This window comes from Pteropus alecto, unplaced genomic scaffold (assembly GCF_000325575.1).
Source record: "Pteropus alecto unplaced genomic scaffold, ASM32557v1 scaffold34, whole genome shotgun sequence".
NCBI classification, from domain to species: domain Eukaryota; kingdom Metazoa; phylum Chordata; class Mammalia; order Chiroptera; family Pteropodidae; genus Pteropus; species Pteropus alecto.
The window spans coordinates 6,957,740-6,975,504 of record NW_006435763.1 but is presented as its reverse complement, the minus strand read 5'-3'; the positions used below and the strand labels follow the sequence as shown (position 1 = coordinate 6,975,504).

Below are 17,765 nucleotides of genomic sequence, written 5' to 3'. Positions count from 1 at the left end.
CCTGTCCTGTGATGACCGAGGCTGCGTAAGAGGATGAAGACATTAACCACGCAGGTGTCTGGGACTCTGCATTACCTTCCTTAATCTCACACAGTACTGAGAATCAGTCAACGCCATCTCCGTTTCACAGGTGAAAAACCCTGAGACTTAGAGAAGTCGCTTGCCCGCTGTCACTCAGGCCGGGGGTGGGGGCGGACGAGCCGTTTTGTGATCATCGCTTTCTAGTGACTGGCTGAGGTGTGGGATGGGGGGGGGGGGGGTGGCACGACTCTGGCCACGAAGACCTGAGAAGTCTCAGGGAGTAGGGGCACTTGTAAGAAAGCTTTTCCTCACTGAAAAAAAGAAAAAAATAAGGGTGCAGGGGGAGAAGAAACGGCCCCTCCTTTGTGCGATTTTCACAGACTGGCTGCCACCCTCTTGCGAGCAGAAGAGAGAGGAGCACACAGGAGGTGAAAACCAGAAACGAAAACCAGAAACACCAGACATAACACAGCAGAAGAGAGAAATCGGAGCCCCTAGGGATGTCACCGGGCCAGCCACCGATCTACTAGCTCTGGGCAGCTCTGTCTCAGGACTGGTTTTCGTGTGAGAAGAGAAACCTTCCGTTTCATCCACTCGAATCAGGTTTTCTGTGACTTACAGCCAAAGGCATCATTATACCATCAACCAAAATAAGACCTCAAATACCGACAAGAATAAGACACACTGTAAACTGACTTCGTTCCAAATACTGGCCTAAGCTTCGCAGAGTTGATATTTCCGTCATTATTTTATTCCTACCACAAATGCATAAGGTAGATATTGTTATTAACTCCATTTTACAGGTGTGAAATAGAGTGGAAGAAAGAAAAACTAACATGTGTAGGTTGATGATACATAGCCTCCTGGGACACCAGGGAGATGGCTCAGAGCACACAGGCTCTTGAGTCAGACCGTCTCCACTCAGACCTAATTTTATCGCTCACTGGCCCTGTCATCTTGGGCAAAGACTTACAGAGTATTGTCTTCGAGCCTCTCCTTCCCCACCCTTAACATGGACATGATACTTGCATCCATCTCAAAGTGGCATTAGGATGAAATGAGATGCGATCGATCGACAACATCGTGCACATGACTTCACACGCCTCGTCATTTCGCAAGGTTGGAAAATAAGGCCGCCATTTATGTAAACGAGGAAACTGAGGTTTAAAGAGGTTAAATTATTTGCCAAACTCCACACCGCTAGTAAGCAGGGTGCTGGGATTCAAAGCCAACTAGGCTTCTTTTCGTTCCCAAAGAAATGGCGGTAGGCAAAGGACAGAGGCTGTTTGGGTCAGGGATGGGACACAGAGGTGGCAGGATGGATCGTGTCGAGGTCCTGAAGAGCTCTTTGTGCTTTGTCCGGGGACGGGGAGTAAGGGGGGACACGCCGGGGGACCTGAGGCTGGGGGACCGTGAGGGGAGGCAGGAGCGTGGTCTGGAGCTGGTGACAGGGAACAGGGAAAGACAGTGCTGCCAGCTGGGGGCCCTGACGCCACAGAAGAGCGGCTGGTCTCCTAGGATAGCTTTGGAACCCAGATGGCCTCATTAATGATTAGACTTGCCTTGTGATAGACACTGTCATTTATAATAAGAAATATGTATTTGGCCTTAGTCCCACTTCTGCACAGAGCTCCTAAAACTCTTGACATTTCCTAGGTTTGACAACAATAATGGCGTCTTGTGTTATGTTAACAAGGTGACTTTTGGACCACAGCTGAGGATGAGGGCTGGTTGCTAGGAGAACCAACCCTGCGATTAGAGGTTTGGACTTTTTCAGTCCCATCCTCTGACTTCCTTGGAGGAGAGAAGGGCTGCACTCTGAGTTCAATCACCAATGGCCAGTGATCTAATCAACTGTGGCCATGTAATGACGTCTCCGCAAAAACTCAGAAGGATGTGGTTTGACGAGCTTCCGATCTGGTGAACAAACAAGGTGCCGAGCTCAGGGAGGGCACGGAAGCTCCATACTTCGCCCTGTGCCCTATCTTCTTCCACACATGAACACTCAACCAGAAGGCTCTGGCCTTGAACCATGAACCAGGAAAGGAGCTCTCACCAGCTGATGCACCAGATCTGCCGCACACTGATCTTGGACTTGCCAGCCTCCAGAACTGTGAGAAACAAATGTCTGTGGTTTATAAGCCACCCACTCCCATGGTGTTCCGTAATAACAACCCGAACAGACCAAGGGGAAAGACCATGGAGAATATAATTGTAGGCATTTCTAGACCCAATATGGCAAGGGAGTTCCTCTCTGTCCTATCATTCCGATTACATCGAGGGAAAGCCTCCGGGGTGGAGGGAGTGCGGCAAGTCTTTAATGCATCCCTAACACGTGCTAGCCTCCTCTCCCAATACGGAATGGACAGGCCTCAGGCTCAGCCTTGGCAGGCTACCATGCTAGCCAGAAGTTTGATTACAGTGTTTTTCTGCCTCCATGATTCTTTAAATGGTTTCCTTCTTCACAGAGCGAGTGAGACTAGTTTGCCCATACGCGGTAAAAATTAATTTTTAAAATCAATTTTATACATCTCATCTTTCAAACAGAGGTATTGCTAAGTGAGTCAACTTAAAAGAAGTATCATATTAACAGCAATACAAGGGGCGAAAATCACACACGCGGTACTCCAATGGCTAAATTTCAGGAAATGCTGAATGATTTCTTTTATCCTAATTGCGACCCTCAGAGGTAGATGCCATTTTTATCTCTAGCTGTGACACAGAGAGGCCTCTTATACCCAGTTCCACCTGACACCAAAGTCTGAAATCTGACCACGCTGACAGATCAGTGTTTGTTTCAGAATCAGAAGCTGTCAATTTGGGAAAGCCTCATGTGCGTCTCTTAAGAAGGCTCCAGAGACCTGCTGGCTTTGGAAATTAACTTCCAGGTATGTGGCTCCCCCACACCTGCAAAAGCTTGGGCCAAGCACTCAATTCTCTCTCCAAGTCTCCCGCAGCTGCACCCCAACAGTGCCAGCTATAGAGAGAGGAGGCATGGCGTTAGAGCCCATCGTCGCATTGGAAATCAGCCTCTTAGATCATCAATGCAGAGTCGGCGGGACGACTGTTCCAGATAAGACAGCTTTCAGTGCACGGGTATTCAGGGCATTCTGGAACTTTCCTGAGCAGGACAGCTCATCGCTCCTCTGCCCCGAGGTATCCCAGCAACAAGACTGCCTACCCGCTGGCCTTTCTAGCTGCCCTGCTTCTGCCATCGTTCTGCTTGGCAAACCGGCCTTATCTGTACATTGATGAGTCATGCCTTCTGTACTTTCAAAGCTTTATCCCTGCAGGGAAGATTCTGGTAAGTACCTTCCCTCTCGCTGCCTCTGAATACCCCATGCCTCCCTCTTAGGGCTATTTCTGAGGCTCTTAAAGAAAATGGAACTTTTTGGCCGTTGGAATAGGATAGTTGCAAAAAGAAAAAGGCTCGGGACGGGGGCAGTGGTGTCACGATGCGGTGGCCGGGAAACATATTCCAATCTCTCCTCTTCCGGTTTGACGGCTTGAGTATCTGGAAGGTTCTAGGTGTCGTACCGTGTGTGAGAATTCTTGGACTCGGAAACTATACAAATCAAAGGAAAATGACACCTGGGAACTTTTGACACACACAGACGTGGTGCCACCTCTACCGTACCTCGTCTCTTCTGCAGTCCGTTCTCGATTGCACAGAGACTGGCACTCATCTAGAGTTGCAAACGCTGCGTTTGCGTCCCGGCTCTGATACTAATGACCGCGGACGGCGCACTTAACTTCTCTGGACCTCGACTCCCTCATCTGCAAAACGGGGGACCTGGGGGACTCGCCTCTGTGGGTCCCACCGTTCTCAAACTCGAGGTAGTAGAGAGACACTGCCTGCTCTCCCCCAGCCAAGGGTTTCCCACGTGCAAAACGAGCCAGCTGAGCCCCGGCCGCTTCACGCAGGTAACGAAGGAGATGATGCACATGCCTCCGCTCTGTTAAAGGTGACGTTCTACCAGATGTGATGTGTCACTGTTTTGAGGACGAAGACCACCGGCCCACCAACGCACGCTCTCGAGCTACTAGTAACAGGACCCTTCTCTGACTAACTGAAACGAACGTGAATTTGTTTTCGTTTTTGTTTTTCGAGAAGTACTCGTCACGTCTCTACAGAGCCTCATCTGGACAATCTTTATGTTTTTGTCTGAATTTTTAAAAATTATAGTGAGAACATTTACCATAAGATCTACCCTTTTAACAAAACGTTAAGGGTACAATACAGTCCTGTCAACTATAGGCATGGGGTTAAAGATAAGGTCTCTGGAACTTATTCATCTGGGTAAAGTGCTACGATTTATGTTATGTTTGTGCTGCTCTATTTCTTAGAGAAAAAAATTATTCCTTCAGCCCCCTTCCTCTATCAAAGAGTAGAAAAATGGAAGCTAGACCGAGAGGGCCAGGTGTTTCCAGGAAAATGGGAGACAGTGTATTTCTTTACAAAAAAAAAAAGAATGTACAGTAGTTCTGCACACTCACGTTTATTACCTGCCCAGGCTCACGGGCGTTAAGAGTTTGCAATCCCCTCTCCTCTGCTGTGCTCCATATATTTCTTTCTATTTAATTATTTGTCTATCTATCAATCTATCTATCTATCTAAGTTTTATCTCTGGACACCTACCTGCCACTGTTCTTGGCACTGGGGAAACAGCACGAGACAGATGAAGTCCCTACCCTCATGTCACATGGGGCCCACGAGACACTGTGATGGTTTTCTGCTGTAGACCTGTCCTTCCACGAGACTAAGCTCCCCCAGTGGCTGTAGCCAGACCGCCTTGGACCTAACCCCAACCAGATGGCCTCGGGCACGTTACCAAACTTCTCCGTGCCTTGGTTTGCTCACCTGGGAAACGGGGCTGATCACTGTACCTTCCTTCCAGCGCTAGCATGAGGATGAGATAAGCTAAGACACAGGCCTCTCACAACAAACCCCCAGTGACTGTGTGCCCTGCTCACCCAGCTCTGTACCCTAAGCAGGGCCAGCTTCGCGGTGTGTGACCTGTGCGGTCACACAGGGCCCCACGCTTGGCTTAATGCTCTGCTGCTGCTGCTGTCCTGAAATTCTTAATTTTTGAACAAGGGGCCCTGCATTTTCATTTCTATATCAGTGGCTAGTCCGATAAGAGTCTGTTCAAAGTATGAATAAGTGAGCAGATTTAGCCAACCACAGCTGTCAGCTTGAGTATGCCACTGTCCTGCAGGACTAGCCCAGTAGGTCAGCCCTTGAGCAAAATTAAACATACCCTGTTGTGGACTCCCCCTGCCCCTTTCCTGGCTCCAGAAGCCTGTCCTAGAACCTTGTTCTCATCCGACCCATCCACTTCCCAGGAAACCTGAGGTTCCCTGTGCAGCCCGCAGAGAACCCGGTTCAATTCCTCGCTCCAGGTCACAGTCTGCGCACATCCTTCACCCCTCTCCCTCGCTCCCCGCTGGGCATTCCGGGAAGAGGCTTCCTGTCTCCTTCATCCTCATGTTACAGATAGGGACATGGACGCTTAGAAACAATAAGGTCGATCAAGATTCCCCATGCAGCCCGGTAACTCTGCCCAACTCATTTTATAAAGAATCTCCAACTACAGCCCCGGAGTCCAAACCACACAGATCATTTTCAGAGTGGCTAGTCACATAGGATAATTACAGGCTAAATCTGAGATTGCGCTCCTCCAGCCCTAATGACATCCCACGTTCCAACGCTCTGGCCCACTAAGGCAGGCAGAGACAAACCCATCTCCCCGTGCCCTGCGTGCCCTGGTCAGTGGGCGCTGGGCCCTTCATTCTTCAGTGTTTATGGAGAGTCTGCAACCTGCAGAAGCCGGCGATGCCAACGGGAAGAAAGCAGACAAAAGGGCCTGCCGTTCTGAGGGGAAAGAGACAGAAACGAAATAAAGATATGTGTGGTATGCCAGTGGTGCTAAGCGCTATGGAGAAAGGGGGCAGAGGAAGTGAGCTCCTCCGGGGGGGAGCAGAGATTTCAAATCTAAATAGGATTGTCAGGCCAAGCCTCCATGAGAGGGGGACTCAGAAACGGGAAGGTGAAGCAGCAGGTTAACTCAGTTCTGAAGGGCCGAAGTCCCGAGGCTCTGTCCGTGGTTCTGAAGTGGGAGGCTCCCTGAATGGACTCGGCAGCTTCGCCCGATCCCATTCGCTCCCTCTCCCCAGCCCCGGTTTCTCGTCTCAGTTCAGCTGCCTGCAGACAAATCCAATGTATAGGTTTTCAAACAATTACTTATTGAGCCTCTACCATAGCACTGCTGTATTTATCAACGTACTGGGGTTTTCATTTTGTTTTTATTTGGGGTGGTCGCATTTAAACTACAGTTCGCTGCAAAATTTCAGTAGCTAATTTGGCTTGAGATATCAGACCCTCGTGCCCTAAGACCGCATGACTCTGTAATCATCCGTCCCTGTCGGGCCTACAGCCTAGGTGCTCAGCACAGACCTAGCCTGAGGCCGCAGAGCCGTCCCCCCATGTTTGCCCCACCCCCAATGCCTGCCTGGGGGCCCCAACAACAGTGGACACATGCCCCTTGTTCGGCATGAGGGGGTCTCATCCATCTTGGGAGACCTGGAAGAGGCTGGGGGAAGCTCACGCAGTTCCTTCTCCCCGGGAAATGGACGTGGGGGCGGGGCAGAGAGGGGTCTTAGGCTTCTCTGAGTCCATCACGTGGTCTTGCATTGGCAGGTGCCACAGCCTGGCCACCGATGCCTCTCCTTCCTTCTCATTTCTGCAGAACCTTCCACGCACATGCACACGCACACACACACAACCCCCCCACAAACACATGCACACACACACGCAACCCACACACACACACACAACACACACACACACGCACACACACAACCCACACACACACGCAACACACACACACACGCACACACACAACTCACACACACACACGCACGCAACCCACACACACACACGCACACACTGTCTTGAGCCTCAGACAGACTTCTCTCCTTTCTCAATTCTGTTGTGGCCCCCGTAGGAGCTGCATGGGGAACCCTCCACCTGCCTATCCTGAGGAGAAGGGGGTGCCCATTCACCCCAACTCCACGATAGCCTAGATCCCACCTGCTTTACCTCTCCTACCCTTCACACAACCTTCAAACACTAGATCGCCCCCAGATGACTCCCACGTGGGTTCGCGCGTGTGCGCCTGGGATGCCCTGTGACTGTGGTCTTTGTGCACGTTGATGAGGGTGCCCCGCATTGGTGCCTGTCTGGGTATGGGACGAGGGGGCCTCCGTCTGCCTGTGTGAGTGTCTGACCGCGCAGGCACGCCTGGGCATTGTGTGACTTTGTGTGAATGTGGGTGAGTGTGTCCAGGAGCCGCAACGTCCTGACTCCTGACAGAAGGACTCTGTGGCAGGCTTCTCTCGGCGGGCCTGCATCCCCTTCAAAGGCACCCCAGCTCACGGAGGGCCCCCTTTGGCCTCCCCCAGAGTCGACACCCACACTCAGAGGCGGACACGCTTCCTTTCAGGTCAGCAGCTCTTGAGCATCCTCACTCCGACAGCCTCCCCTCCCCTCCCCCACGCCCTAGGTGGAGAACCCCTTATGGAGATGGGCTGGGAGCACTGGCGAGGGGCAAGAGAGGCGGCTGGGGGGAGAGTAGAGAAGGCGACCTGAGGACACGCTGGAGGAGCACAGAGCCGCTGCGGGAGAAGCAGGTCCCACCCACACCACGCCCCTCCCGCAGGGGTGGAGACGGGGTGGGCTGCTCCCACCCGGGTCTTCCTCTGGGGTTCCCAGGTCCAACTCGTCTCCTGAAACTGGAGCCGGGAGAGGCAGCTGAGACCCCCTCCATCCGAGCATCCCACCCACCGCATCCAGGCAGTTGCTGATTGGCTGCGGGGAGCTGCGTCCCAGCCCCCCGGCTCCGAGGCGGGAGCCGAGCGGGTCCGGGGTGGGAGGCGCACACACCGGCTCCGGGCTCCGGGAGCCCCTCCCGAGTGAGTCCCTGCGCCCTGCGCCGTGCGCCCTGCGGAAGGGCTGAGCCGGACGCGAGGCGGGCAGGTGCAGAGGGAGCAGAGGGGACCACGGCCAACCGTAGCAGCAAGTCCTGCGGGGACAGTGGCGCTGCCGCTCCAGCTGCTGCCTCGGCCGCCGCCACCCGCGAGCCGGCGTCCGGAGCCGGGCCAGCAGGCCGGGCGGGCGCAGCGGGGAGCGGGGGGCGCGCTCATGGAGCACACGCACGCCCACCTCGCCGCCAACAGCTCGCTGTCCTGGTCCCCCGGCGCGGCCTGCGGCTTGGGCTTCGTGCCCGTGGTCTACTACAGCCTCTTGCTGTGCCTCGGTTTACCAGGTGAGGGGCGCCGGGGAGAGGGAGGGAAGCCAGGAGCCCCCGGTGCGGGGCGCCCCAACCCGGGAAGCCCAGGCGGGTCCACCTTCTCGGCGCGAGCCCTGGCGCCGCCTCGGAAAAAGTTTAAGCCTGAAGGGCAGCTGCGGACACTGCCAGGCTGGGGGCGAAGGAAGTTGCCGTGGCGTAGCGGGGACTCGTGGTGTGTGTGCGCGCGTGTGTGTGCCTGTGAGTGTGGGTTGGTGTGCGAGCGCGCGTAGTAATCGAGGATGCTGCCCAGTATCTGTGTGCGTGTCTGAGGGATCGGCGTCCGCAGGGTCCAGCAGGGGCTGCCAGTGTGACCTGACTGCGCCTGGGGACAGACGGCTACATTGGGGCTTCGCTTCTCCCATAGCCCCCTATGTGCACCCGGCCCTGGTACACCTCGCTCCCCTGCACCGCCGCGTGTCCCTACCTGACTGGAGATGAAGCTCGAGACCCTGATGCTGGGGGGGTGGGGTCCCCGGGATGGAGCAAGGGCTGAGCCCCTGCTGCCCTCTGAGCAAGAATGGCTCTCCAGGTGGGCTGGGAAGATTCGGGGGTGGCTCTGGGGTGATGCTCTGGCCAGGGCAAGAGTGCAGAGACACACACACGGGCTGCTGACACCCACCACCTCAGGGGGGTCACGGTCTCCTTGAAGACAAGCCTTGCCCCCTGGCTTGGCCTCCGGCCCACCCGCCCTGGGCAGCTCGCTGGCTGCTGCAGGCGTCTGGCTGGCCCCGCAGCTCAACATCCTCTGGAAGTGTGGCTGAGACTTGTGCTGAATTCCTGAAGAGAGCCGAAGCTGGCTGGGGAGGAGGGGGCAGGGGTGATTGCCCTGTGAGAAAGGGGGAGGGGTCTCTCTCCAGGGGCTCCTGCTTGAGATGGCCCCTTCTTCCAGACAGTCCCCGAGACAGCTCTGTGGCAGAAAGATTCCTAAAGATCACTTACAGGCAGACGCGAGAGTTGGCACTGAAAAATGTACAGCCTAGAACTGCAGCATCATCACCCCATCATCAACTTTGGCTTCCTGGGATCCCAGGAACTTGGAAGCTGGATTCCTGGGAGCCTCGTTGAAATTTCCTTTCCAAACCATTCAAGTCCGTGGCTAGAGCCCCCGAGGAGGTTAAATCCCCCGGCAAATTAGGCAGGTACAGAAAACATAAACTCACTAGTGCTGTACCCCGCCCTCCCGGCATGTGACCAGGCTTTTCTTTCTAATCGCTCCGGCTGCCCTGGGAAAGACGCTCAGCTTCGGATTTGCTCTGCTGGGGCGGCAGCACATGTCCGTGTCCTGTAATTACCTCGAGCCGGAATTGATTTCCAGCCAGTCTGCCCTCTCCAGCCTGAGCCTCTCCCAGCTCTCTTTTGGGAATAGAGTTTTTCAGAAGGTTGGTTATTGGTGACGCTCACTGAACCTGAGAAGTGACAGACCCCCTCTCACCTGTAGCCCTCACATCACGATGTACCTACCCCGCCTCTCGTCCCTCCATCTCCTCCGCTGACTGAAGTAGCCACTGGGCTTTTCTTCAGAAAACATAAAGATGGGGACAGGCTGACCTTCCAAGGGTACAGAGCAGGGACATGAGGATGGGGAGGACAGGGGCACCTCAGACTCCTCAAGGTGGAAGTCAAGGCACCTCACGCCTTCGCAGCATGCCTGCTAGGGCCTTCTCCACTTGCGACATTGGCACCTACTGTATGCCCGGCATGGTGCTAGGTGTGGGCTCATCAAGGCTGAGCCTCAGCCTTAAAGACTTTCGGGGGGGAAGGAGGGAGGAGCCTGGCTTGGGATTAGAAAGTAGAGGGCACTGATGTATTCATACATTCAACTAAGCATTAAGACCTGCTGCTGTGTACCAACTGCTGGGGAGGTTGCAAAGGGACTCAGAGACCCCCAACGTGCTGTCCCTGGGTTCCTGGAACTCACAAATGGGAGCTGATATTTCTAGAGGCAGCGACAGATGCAGAAGGACCCAGCATTCTGGAGAAGAATGACTGGAGAGGCCAGGCTTGTACGAAGGTCATGGGCTGACGACGGCTGGTTTTGTTAATGGCTAGCAAGGTGGTTCGAAGGGGAAATCCTCAAGTCATTCCTTAAAACCATAAGGGCAGGCAAGTCTGTCCTGGTAACTAAGTGCAGACGGTAGAATGAAGCAGAGCCGGGTGTTAATTGATAGGCCTTTTATATCTCTGTACTTCCGCCTCCACATCCGTAAAATGGGCTTTACGAGAGTAGCTGCCCCCCTGGACTCGTGCTGCAGAGTGACGATGCTGATGGAGATGATGGCACAGGTTAGGCGCTCGGCTCGGCGCCTGACACCCCGTGTACCGCTCGATGCCGAGCTGTTGCAGTCGTCACCAGGAAGCTGATTTGGTCGTGAGGAGGAGGGGGCTCCTCGAAGCCCCCCAGTGAGCCACGGAAGGGCCTGGGAGGCATTCAGAGGAAAGCACTTAGCTCAGCACTCGCTCCTCCAGCCAAGCTCACTACAGTCTTCCCCACCCCTCCCCGCCCCAGCCACCAGCAATTAGCAAACCCTCATCACCCTGCACCGACTGGGAGGCACGGCTATGCTGGGTGTGAAGTCACAGACCGCAGGGCTCGGTAATGCTGTTGAAAACTGAGATTTTAATTGAATCGCTTTTCCTGGCAGTAGACTCACCCCATTCCAAAGTCTCGCCATGGTGGTCAGAGATGCGGGCGGGAACGGAGGCAGGACGGGGAGTGGCTGAGTGGCTGACGATGGGGGAGCCAGGAACTAGGGGAGAGTATGGATGTCTCCCGCCACCTTTGATCTCTCGAGTGAGACGAAGAGCTTGAGGAAGGCTGTGTGTTTCAATCCCCTGCCTCCAACGGACCGATCGGACTGGTCTTGCGTGGGATGTAGGGGCTTCTGATGTGAGCGACGGGCGGAGCTCTCACCCCTCTCCGTGCCACAATTTTCTCCCGCTGCAAAGTCGGGGGAGCCGTAGCACCTACTACCCAGGCGGGTCGCGCATATGAGATACATTAATCTATGTAGAAATGGCTCAGCACAGTGCCCGGACCCGAAAGCACTTCCAGAGCCTCCCGCTTGGTGCCTTCTGCACACCAGGTCTGTGGCTACATGAAGGGCCTCTCTTGTCGCGCTTAATCCCCAGCACGTCCCCGGGGCCTGTGCCTGGCCCTGTGAGCTTCGGAGAAGCGGAGCATCTTGTCTACACACAGTCAAGCCAGCGCGCAAACACCTGCTCGTTCCGCGGCATCGCGGCGCCTTTGATTCTGCTGGCGAGGTCTCGGAAGGGACCTCGGCCCTTCATGCTGTGTGCTCAGCGGCAAAGTGGTGTCCCAGATATTCCTCAAACTCCACGTCTTTCTTCCTCCTTTTGAAGTAAGCACGATGTTCCTAACTTTTGGAAACATGTACAATAAGCGAGCAGAGCCAACGAGGGAGAGCTGGGGACACTCTCAGGACTGGGCCAGCTGGGGCAAGACCATGCAAAGCAGGAGACGGTGCAGGAGGAAAAGATGAGCCGAATGTCTGGGGAAAGAGCTCAGAAGAGAGGAGGGCGAGGCCCGTGGCCTGACGGGCAGTAAGTGCTCTGACACGTGGTCGGTCCTGGCGTTAGCCAGAGGTGGAAAAACGGTGACTGACAAGCTGGACTGAGGCCTCCACATCTGGTTTCTTTGGCCTGTCAATTTCTTTGGAGAAGAAACGTAGTAAACAGGTTAAGAAGTCTGGAGTTGGACCTCCTGGGTTCGAGTCCTGGCTTTGCTACTTTTCAGTTGGTGACCTCAGGCAAGTGACTTTATACTGTGTCTCAGCTGCCCCGCCCAGAAAGCACAAATCTTAATAACGGGAGTGACTTCATAGGATTGCTGAGGACACCGGCTTACTCTAATATCAAAACTACAGACCAATATTCCTCATGTATTTAGACATAAAAATCCTCCCCAAAATATTAGCCAATCGAATCTAGGAACATATAAGAAGGGTAAATACATCAAGACCAAGTTGGTTTTACCCCCAACATGCAAGGCTGCTTCAACTTTTGAAAATCATTCAGGGCGATTCACCCTATTAATGAACTAAAAAAGGAAACCCATACGATCATTCAAAAGATGCAGAAAAAGTATCTGACAAAATTTAACATCCATGCATGATAAAAACGAATCAAACTAGGAAAAGAGAGAGAACTTCTTTAAGGTGATAAAGGGCATCTATAAATAGCCTGCAGCTAACATCACATTTAGTGATAAAAGAGAAAACGCTTCCCCCTTAAAATCTGGAACGAGGCAAGGAGGCCTGTTCTCACCACTCCCATTCAGTCAGCATTGGACTGGAAGCTCCAGCCAGTGCAATAAGGCAAGAAAAAGAAATCAAAGGCATACAGGAAGGAAGAAATGAAATCGTTTCTATTCACAGATGACATCATGGTCTTCATAAAAAAATCACAAAGACGCCACCAAAAGAAGCTCCTAAGAACTAACAAGTTAGTAGAGCATCAGGGCACTGTTAATATGCAGAAACTCTATTGGATGTCTATATATTAGCAATGAACCATTTGAAATTAAAAATTGGATTCTTTTTAAAAAGTAGATTTCCAAGTTTCCTTGAAAAACCAGAAGAATTGGCATTAAGCTCATATTCCCAGAAGGTAGTAATCCGCTGGAGCTGAGGACGAGGGATGTGTGTGTGTGTGTGTGTGTGTGTGTGTGTGTGTGTGTGCACATGCACACACGTACATTAAATAGGTGATGACATTTATGTTATTCAAAAACCTAAAAATATAGTCGCACGTTGTAATTTCGACGCTCTCATTTTTTACCCTCCACAAAATGAGCACACTATACACACTGTCCTACATCTTGCTGTTTTCACTTGTATGTTAATCATCCATAGCGGTATCTATGAAGATTTTCATTCGTTTATGGAGCTGCATAGTGCTCCGTTGCATATTTGTGCCCTGATTCATTTAATAGCCGCCCCTCTCGAGAGCACACACGCACACCCCATCCGTAACAGTCCCTCTGTGAGGCCCCTCGTTCTGCTCTGCAACCTGTCCGGCCCCTCTTAATGCACCTTTGGTCTTAAGATCTCTGTCATAACACCTGGAGAAAGAGCACTGTGTGAGGAGCCCTGGATTCCAGGCTTGGCTCTGAAAATAACTCACTGGGTGCCCTTGACAAGTCATTCTTGATAGATCTGTCAAAGGCCTAGGAGAGCTGGGCTCTGCTTGTATATAGCTCAGTTGGAGACATGGCCCATAGATGGGACATGAGCACAGAACCAGTAGAGTACTGTGCTGGAGGCTGCCTGGCTGGCCTTGAGCTGGGGTCCAGAACAGTAGCTTTATAATCCCCACCCCTGCACTTTCTATAACAATCCCCTGTCATTTCTGCTTTGTGAAATTGATTGCGAAGTGCATTAGAACCCAACGAATATGGATTTGAATCCTACATCTTACCCTTGTTTGCTGCGTGATCTCAGATATGCTACTGCACCTCTCTGAGCCCCCGTTTTCGTTCGTAAGGAAGTGGACAGTCAAGTTCGGCAGTTTAAGCAAGTGGTCTCTGATGTCAGACTGCCTGGGTTTGAATCCTGGCTCCCCGCATGCTGGTCTGCGACCTTGGGCCAATGTCTCACCCTCTGTGAACCTCAGCCTCCTCATCAACGATATGAGATAATTATAACCTCTATCTCGTAGGGTTGTTCTGAGGATTAAATGAGATCGTAAAAATGCTCATTGCCATTCTTGGCATGCGTTTGCTCTCACATAGAGTAAGAGTTCGATAGATGTTATTAACCTTCTGTGCTCCGCATTGCTGCTGTGGCGACTCAAAATAAAACACGCAAAGGCGAAGACAGGCTACAGTCCCGTGCACGTCGTAGGAGCTCAACAGATCGTAGCTGGCACTGTTTTCAATGTCTAACGTGTCGGCGCGGTCGAGCCCTGTAACTCCCCTGGAGCTACACACTGCTTTCTGCAGAGGTCGTTCCCACAGACGCACCCACCAGAAATGAAACTCCACGCCCTGGGAAATGGGGATGGAGCGATCGGATGGATGAAGCGATAATTCTATCATAAGCTTAGGGAATTCGTGCCCCTACGCGAGGTGCCTGTGGTTCAGTGTAACCTGCAGAAATGGTGTCGGCCCGGAACACGAAATGGTCTTCAGCTAGAGCTGGTGGAGGCTGACAAGCACCAACAGAAGGGGTCAGGAACAGAGTAGGGGGTGAACACGGGTCCGGCCAGGGAACCTCCCTGTGGGCCCGAAATATGTGGGCGGTGCTGCTAGAGGGTGCCAGCCCTGCACAGGACACCAGGAACCGCTGGGGGCGGGGAGGGTAGCTGTCTGGAACCCAAATACCTCCAAGGGGCACTAAGATAGTATAAATGAACAGAGTGGTCCAGCTTTAAATGTTTCACCTGCCCAAAGAATCATGCTTCCCTGCTGTTTTTCTGACAACCTGTTTCCCCTCTGAGACTGAGACACATGTTCCCAAAACACTGCGTTTTCCTCTTAACAACTGCTAGCTCTTAAGGAGCCCTTAGCACGGGCCAGAGCCTTCGAAGTGCTTCACATATGTTAACTCATTTCATTCTGATGAGAACCCTCTGGGGCATGTGTAATCATCATGCCCACCTTCCAGATGATAGCGCTGAGACTTACCCAAGGTCACACGGCTAAAAACTGACAGCACGATATTCAGTCCTGCTAACCATCTGTAGTATAAGAAAGTGGCAGCTTGCCCGCAATGACAGCTGACAACTGACCCTCGGTCTCGGTCGAGAGGTGGGGGCGACAGACCAGAGGGAAGAGTGGGGGACCAAGCAAAGCAGAAAGTACTACTACCACTCAGCTTTCCAGCCAATGGTCCAGTGTTGCCCAAGTGTTCAAAAGAATCTAGAAATCCTGATTTATTTTATATGAAATGTGGCGGTGTTTCAATGTTGGCGACTAATTCGAAAATGTTAAGAACACTATGCAAGCCAGCACGGCGTGAGCCAAATCAAACACGTCTGCGGGCTTAATAGGGCTGACAATTCACACAATTCCGGAGTGGGCAAGAAACACCAAGAGGGTCGCAGTGGGTGGAGGATGAAAACAAGAAGCTGGAGGGAGGAGTGAGAACTAATGGCGATGGAGACCCGTTGGGAAAGCATCCAACGCGGAAAACCAGGGACCTGGCACAAACCACAAGGAAAGCTCCAGGAAGCACCACGACCTGCAGCCGACAATGTCCTGGAACACGAACCCCCCAGGTTTTCAGGATAGAAAGAACCTTTAGATGCTGACGGCATGGGGGGTTAGACGCGGGGGCTCAGTGATCCCCGGACCCGGATTCCAATGCCAGCCTTGTGGCCCCCTATTGGTGGGGCTCTGGCAAGGTGCTTCGAGTCCTCTGAGCCTCTGTGTTCCTCTCTGCAAAATGGGAGTGACGGGGCCTTTCTCACAGTGTCTACGGTGTGGACAAAATGGGACAATCGGTGGTGGCTCGCACGGGGCACAGAGCCTGCCAGTCTGTGGCTGCTGTTTTTCGATGAGTCTAAACACCCCCAATTTTACAAAATGAAACTGTGACTTTACCCGAAGTCACAGAGCTAGGAATGGCAGAATCTAAACCCAAACTTAGTTTTTCCAATTCTTGTTTTTTTTCACTTTTCCACAAAATCACACTGCTAGCGGTGTCTTAGGAGGAGGCAAAGTGACAGGAATAAAGGAAAAAGAGGCTGTGGAATTTTGGAGCTCAGAGTGATTATCTGGATATTGGGGCGCGGGGCGGGGGGGTGTTGTTGTTGTTGTTGTTTTCTGTAGGATTATTTCAGGCTGGTACCAGGCTGCAGCATTCGATTCCTTTTCAATTATCTTAATCCTTCTGATTCCATCAAAGGGAAAGGCTCGGTGTGTCTCCAACACCTTTTCATACAGCTAAATCTCCTTTTTGAACAGACCTGAGCAGGCCTAGGGCTGACACCTTGGCAGGCAGCAGTACCTAGCTGGAACTTAATGGCACTCGCCTATCGTCACGGTGTTTATTTTAAGGCCACCTTTTGTTTATAGCACGGAGGCGGGGTTGTCGTACATCCGTGCTGTGCGATATAGTAACCATCAGCCAGCCACATGTGGCCGCGGAGCACCTGACATCTGATTAGTGCAGCCGTGGAACCAAGTCTCATTTCGTTCCGATCGATTTACCGTTAAAATCTGATACTCGGTTCAGTCATTGGAAAATCACCGAGCCCTTGGAACAACTTGGGTATGTGAATCTACTTCTTCAACTGGGCATTTTATGACATCTAAACAGAGATCAAGGATTTCCAGTGAAGATTAGCATCCATCTGGAGATATGCTGGAAGTATAAAATACATACCAGATTTTGGACATTTAGTATGAATCAAGTTAAAAATCTCATCAATAATTTATATTGATTACATTTTAGGTGAACGTAGTTAAATAAAATATATTGTTAAAATTTATTTCACCTGCTTCTTATTTTTTCCATGTGGCTGCTAGAAAAATTGAGATTTATGTGGCTCACATTAATTTTAGATGGGACAGCAGTGTTATATGAAATATAAATTCAAAAACAAGAGACGAAACGCTTTAAAACAAAAATGTTACATAAATAATAACATAGGGAACGCAAGAATATAGCAAAAATCATGTTGGTGGACCAGTCACTAAAATCTGGGGCATACTGACATATTACAATGATTTCAATGAGAAAACTGAGGCCCAGAGAGGGCGAGGACGTTCCCTAAGGTTACACAGCCAATTAGGGGTTACCCTGACCCCAAATCTTCTAGACTCCAAATCCAGTGTGCTTTGGCCACTGCAGCAGAGATGATCCTGCCCTCTCCACCCCCACAAGAGAAACGTAAGGAACGTAGGGTCTGGGTGTGGCAAGGACATGGCTGCCTTGGATCCTAGTGGGATTCAAAGGGAGAGAACTTCTCTGTGTGGACCATCCAAGGATCTTTGCTTTTCTATAAAATGGAAATAGAAAGAATGACTTGGGCCTTTCGTGAGCAAAGGCCATGACCAGCTGAACTATGCTGGGAGGATACTAGGACTTTTAGCCCAAACGTATGCTTTCATTTTGCCCGATGAAAAAAGATGAGAGGAGAAACCAGACAGCACAATTAGACAACTGCATCTGCCTTCACTGAATCACCCACCCACCCACCTATGTACCCACCCACCCATCCATCCATCCATCCATCCATCCACCCACCCATCCATCCATCCATCCATCCACCCACCCACCCACACATCTACCCATCTACATCCATCCACATCCATCCATCCATCCAATGAGGGGGATAATTTTACCCGCCCTACTCACCAGTGTCGTTGGGGTATTTGTCTCCCTTGGTGCACGTCCTCCCATCGTCCTCCTGGCTGTAGCCCTCCCGGCA

The 17,765-nt window shown here is 52.1% G+C and overlaps 1 protein-coding gene and 1 long non-coding RNA gene across 3 annotated transcripts in view; one reads left to right on the top strand and one right to left on the bottom strand.

Annotated features, from left to right (window-relative positions):
• The window catches only part of LOC112479129, a 234,279-nt gene that overhangs the window by 113,093 nt on the left and 103,421 nt on the right, over positions 1 to 17,765 (bottom strand). The gene's annotated exons all lie outside the window — the stretch shown is intronic.
• The window catches only part of GPR139 (G protein-coupled receptor 139), a 34,014-nt gene continuing 24,185 nt past the window's right edge, over positions 7,937 to 17,765 (top strand). Inside the window, exon 1 of the mRNA XM_006910928.1 lies at positions 7,937 to 8,348. Coding sequence (XP_006910990.1) covers positions 8,225 to 8,348 — 124 coding nt within the window. The 5' untranslated portion in view covers positions 7,937 to 8,224. The remainder of the gene's footprint in view (positions 8,349 to 17,765) is intronic.